General features: G+C 52.9%; 1 protein-coding gene across 1 annotated transcript; it reads right to left on the bottom strand.

Annotated features, from left to right (window-relative positions):
• Window positions 1-1479: 1479 nt before the first annotated feature.
• LOC116644943 (tubulin beta-2B chain) lies at window positions 1480-4689 on the bottom strand. The gene is made up of 4 exons (XM_032424823.1): window positions 4508-4689; window positions 3558-3666; window positions 3163-3273; window positions 1480-2807 (listed from the first exon to the last, which is right to left on the bottom strand). The coding sequence occupies exons 1-4, from the start codon at window positions 4562-4564 to the stop codon at window positions 1747-1749; spliced, it is 1338 nt and encodes a 445-aa protein (XP_032280714.1). The 5' UTR covers window positions 4565-4689; the 3' UTR covers window positions 1480-1746.
• Window positions 4690-5179: the final 490 nt, after the last annotated feature.

The following is a 5179-nucleotide window of genomic DNA, read 5'->3' on the forward strand; positions in this document are numbered from 1 at the left end:
AAGAAGCACCTGGCAGCAATCCCTGTCTTCTCCAAAGTTACCGATCATGTGTCTGACGGGTTGTGGGGAATGCATGGCCAAGGATCCAGGGGGCCCTGGCAGCTGACCCAGTGTTCAGGGCATTTAAAACCAATGTTACCCTTCAATTAAGTTGTTGGAAGCTTTACACCAGCTCAGCAGGAATGGCACCAGCCAATTCACTGTTAAATATAGAAAACTGAAGAAGTCACTGACTCTGATCCATTTGTCCTTACTCATCACTAGGTCTAGGTTTTATAATATATAATACTTGCAAATTGCTACTCTTTTCCATTTTGGAGGCCATTTTCACACTATTTAGATAATGTTCACACTTTTCCTTGGAACCATCTTCATGTATACTTCAGCCTCTTTAATGTGGAAATCCCTTATCCACCCCTCATCTTTTCTCCTCCTCTCTTTTAAAAAAAAACACTTATGTAGTAGAACCAACTAGAATGAAATAAATACACGGTCAAATTTAAAGTAATATTTTTCCTAATTTTGCATTTGTCTAAAAATAGGAAAAATCATAAGCCTACAGTTTTATTTTTTTCTTCCTATAGGGGTATATAAATAAATGTTATACATTTGTTTATAACTTAACACTCCACTTCTGTTCCCCAAATGAGAAACTGACTGGCCCAATCTAAGGCAGAACATGGCACAATTCAGCAGAAAATCTCCACAGAGAAATTTGCAGGATAGCTGTTCTCATATACACAATGATATATGCACAAAATTACTCATTGTGGCACCATGAGAAAAAAGCATAAAGGACCTACATGGCCATCTTAGGGAACCAATGAAATAAAGTATGGCAGGATTACATAATGGATACTGTGTACCCATTTCAAGGAGGGAAGCTCTGTATTTTAAACATACTGTTCAGTGAAGAAAAGAGGCAGCAGAACAGTGTTACTATCATCATAAGATGTGTGAAGAAAGAAAAAAAGGGAATAATCTACATCCGTTTGAAGATATATGGAATATTTCTTCAAGGATGCTGGAGAGATAACAGTGCTAAGAATGGTTGCCCTCCAGGGAGGAAAACATTAGCAAGGAACACAGGAGGAAGAGACTTCCTTTCCACTCTCTATCCTTTAGAACGTGTGCTGCATGCAGGTAGTAACTAATAAAAACAAAAATTTTTTTTTGTAAAGAAGTAAAGACATAGGATTTCTACATGAAATTACACTTAGTCTGCTTTCAAGGAGGCATCCTTTCAACTAATAAAATATTTAAGGGCATTTACAAATTCGCATTGATGTCCCATCTTATATTGGGTATGACTGTGGTTGGCTCAGTTTTACCACACGGACAGAGTAAATTCATTTGAACTTTTACCTCTCCCTTCTCTTTTCTAGAGGAAGAATTTAATATAATGTGTTCTGAAAGTTAACAGGCAAAACCATTATAAAGAAGCCAATAAAGAGAAGAAGGAGACAGAAGAGAAGACACTGTTAGGACACAAACGTTTATGTGATTTTAGCCATTACAACAGTAGTTCAGAAATATCTCAAATGTTACATTGATGTCATCAATAATACAAAAAGAAAAAAAACCCCAAATGACAGGCAACAGTGAAGAGCACCAGAGACCCAGCGCACACACCTAGAGAAGACCATGCTTCTTTCCTTCAACTGCCAAGAGATTTTCACCACTAAGCCCCCCTCCCCCGTGCTTTCCTTCTCCTCGACTTTCCCTAACCTGCTTTCAATTGTGATTTTAAGCCTCATCCTCGCCCTCCTCCTCCTCGAACTCCCCCTGTTCGTCGGCCGTGGCATCCTGGTACTGCTGGTACTCGGACACCAGGTCGTTCATGTTGCTCTCGGCCTCGGTGAACTCCATCTCATCCATGCCCTCGCCCGTGTACCAGTGCAGGAAGGCCTTGCGCCGGAACATGGCCGTGAACTGCTCCGAGATGCGCTTGAACAGCTCCTGGATGGCCGTGCTGTTGCCGATGAAGGTGGCCGACATCTTGAGGCCGCGCGGCGGGATGTCGCACACGGCCGTCTTCACGTTGTTGGGGATCCACTCGACGAAGTAGCTGCTGTTCTTGTTCTGCACGTTGAGCATCTGCTCGTCCACCTCCTTCATGGACATGCGGCCGCGGAAGATGGCGGCCACGGTCAGGTAGCGGCCGTGGCGCGGGTCGCAGGCGGCCATCATGTTCTTGGAGTCGAACATCTGCTGCGTGAGCTCGGGCACGGTGAGCGCGCGGTACTGCTGGCTGCCGCGGCTGGTGAGCGGCGCGAAGCCGGGCATGAAGAAGTGCAGGCGCGGGAAGGGCACCATGTTCACGGCCAGCTTGCGCAGGTCGGCGTTCAGCTGGCCGGGGAAGCGCAGGCAGGTGGTGACGCCGCTCATGGTGGCCGACACCAGGTGGTTGAGGTCTCCGTACGTGGGGGTGGTCAGTTTCAGGGTGCGGAAGCAGATGTCGTACAGGGCCTCGTTGTCGATGCAGTAGGTCTCATCGGTGTTCTCCACCAGCTGGTGCACCGACAGGGTGGCGTTGTAGGGCTCGACCACCGTGTCGGACACCTTGGGCGAGGGCATGACGCTGAAGGTGTTCATGATGCGGTCTGGGTACTCCTCCCGGATCTTGCTGATGAGCAGCGTGCCCATCCCGGACCCCGTGCCGCCCCCCAGAGAGTGGGTCAGCTGGAAGCCCTGCAGACAGTCACAGCTTTCTGACTCCTTCCTCACCACGTCCAGGACCGAGTCCACGAGTTCGGCTCCCTCTGTGTAGTGGCCCTTCGCCCAGTTGTTGCCCGCGCCACTCTGGCCTGCCAGAAGGAGAGACTTCATAAGGCACTGATGACTGGATTAAATTCTTTTTACCTTAAACCCCTTAATATAGATCAATAAATCAGTGTTCAGATAAGATTATCTCAGATTACCACCCAAATGGCCAGACATTAAAATATTTGGTTATGGATATAACTATAAACAAGGAAGGCTAGGAATACCTGGCTATTAAAGGTTGAAAGGCAAATTTGTTTTAGCTTATATTAAGACTGAATGGGCACACAATGGGATGTTCTTCATTCAGTACTTTCCCTTAGGGGGTCATACCCCTCCACCCCGAGCTGTACAGTGTCAAATGAGCCTCCCCTGCCATCAGCCATGTCAGTCACTCACCAAACACGAAGTTGTCGGGCCTGAAAATCTGGCCGAATGGTCCAGACCTGACCGAGTCCATGGTGCCCGGCTCCAGGTCCACCAGGATGGCCCGAGGTACGTATTTGTTACCTGCAGGGAACACAGCTGGACTTAGATGTGCAGGCAGAGAGCTCTAAAGAGAAAGGCTCCCCTCCCTTTTGCAGGCACTACTGTTGTCCCCAAACAAAGAAGGACACAGAACCGATCAGATTCTCAAAGGCTTTGGTTGTGAACCGCCCACTGAAATCTTGCAGTGAAAGAGTGGGAATTCTAAATCCGCTAGTCCACTCTCCCCTGGGGCCACACTCCTGGAGTTAGTCCTGGGGACAGGAGAGTAAAAAATTGAAGGAGGGGAGGGATGGTAAGGCAATTACCAGTGGCTTCATTGTAGTACACATTGATTCTCTCCAGCTGCAAATCACTGTCTCCATGGTAACTGCCAGTGGGGTCGATCCCATGCTCATCACTGATGACCTCCCAAAACTAAGACAGAGAAAAAGTTTGCATTTAGCCATGCCCGACCCCTCAAAGAGAGACCGAGTCTCACAATGAAAAGCCCTCGACTCAGTTCCAAAAACCCGAACTTTCAGGCAGCTGACCCGGCTCCGCCGCAAGACTTGTATTGTGCAGGGTCAGAAAGTTGAAATTGGGCGTTTCCCCGGCGAACAGCTGCGGGCGGCAGGAGGCGGGGGTCTCTTCGGGTGGCGGGGCGGGGGGTGGGGTGGGGTTGGAGCAGCAAAAGCTGCGGGCTCGCGCGGCCGCCGCTCAGAGTCGCAGCTGCGGGAGGCGGGAGGCGGGAGGCGGCGGGCGGCGGGCGCGCAGGGACTCCCAGCGGCGCGGAAGGGGTGGGCTGGGAGCAGGGACCGGAGGAACGGAAGGAGGGTGGTTTGAGATTCAAAGCACGTCCAGAGACCTCAAGACAATCGCTCTCCTCCCCTCCCCCACAGCTCGACTGGGGTTCTAGCGGGTAAAACCACTTCTCCCCGTGTCCTGGCCCCTCCCGTAAACCCGCGCGCACAGCCTCGGGGACACACCCGCGCCTTCTCCAGGCAAGCTTGTCTGGCCAAGTGAGGAGCAGGGAGAAAGCGGGGAACAAGGAGTGGCCGGGATTCCAATTGAGTTACAGCAAAAATGAAAGCGAACTTCCTCCCCACCTCCAAGTCGTCTCCGAGCCCACGCCCTACAAGGCCGCACAAAGCTGCCGGGAAGGTCTGTGCTTGGGGAGCCCCGGCCCTGCTCAGGTCGAGGCTCGAGCCGAGGAACTCCGAGGGGCTACAGGCCAGGGCGCCCCCCCCCCGGACCCCGCCCCTCCCGGAGCGCCCACCTTGGCGCCGATCTGGTTGCCGCACTGGCCCGCCTGGATGTGCACGATCTCACGCATGGTGCTAGCGAGCTTCTTCTGGCCCTGGTCGGCGTCTGATCAGTCTGTCCGTCCTCCCTTAAACACCCACTGCGGGGTCACCGGCAATGCGATCGGGAACCGACTGTCTGAGAGCGGCGGCCCAGCGGACTCAGCCTTTTATGCAAGGAGGGTGGGGCGGCGCGCGTAGGCCGCGCCCCCAGCCCGAGTGCCCCAGTCCCCTTCGAGCTAGAGCTCTCCAGGCCCCGCTGACGTAATGCTCCGAGCCCCAAGGACCATCCTGGGGGCTGGACATTGGGCCCGCAGCCAATCAGCACAGGCTTGCGGACCGGGCGAGGAGTGGGGGTTTGGGGTAGTAGGGTGGAGGCGTGGGCATTGTCTAGGACTTGGGGCGGGGGAGGTGGAAGAGCTGGGGACTGAGAATTGGGGGTAGGTGAAGGAGCTGAGGGCGGGAGGGTGGCGAAGCGAGGGCGACCCCTGGGGCAGGCCGGTGGGGGGGGGAGAGCTGGTACTGGATGGGGGGAGCAGGGAGACTGGAGCAGGTGGAGAGGCCCTCAGGTGCGCTGTGCGCGGGGTGCTGGCAGGTGGAAGGGTAGAGGGGGGCGTAGGTCTCACTGCCAGCGCTGATTGAGGCGC

This window comes from Phoca vitulina, unplaced genomic scaffold (genome assembly GCF_004348235.1).
Source record: "Phoca vitulina isolate PV1807 unplaced genomic scaffold, GSC_HSeal_1.0 scaffold31, whole genome shotgun sequence".
In the NCBI taxonomy this organism is placed as follows: Eukaryota; Metazoa; Chordata; class Mammalia; order Carnivora; family Phocidae; genus Phoca; species Phoca vitulina.

What these genes read in the sequence shown, in the direction of transcription:
- LOC116644943 (XM_032424823.1), bottom strand. Translation starts at nt 4,564, where the DNA reads ATGCGTGAGATCGTGCACATCCAGGCGGGCCAGTGCGGCAACCAGATC. An exon ending in GCAACCAGATCGGCGCCAAG is followed by an intron (nt 3,667 to 4,507) that starts GTGGGCGCTCCG and finishes TCTCTGTCTTAG; the next exon opens with TTTTGGGAGGTCATCAGTGA. An exon ending in GCCCGACAACTTCGTGTTTG is followed by an intron (nt 2,808 to 3,162) that starts GTGAGTGACTGA and finishes TCCTTCTGGCAG; the next exon opens with GCCAGAGTGGCGCGGGCAAC.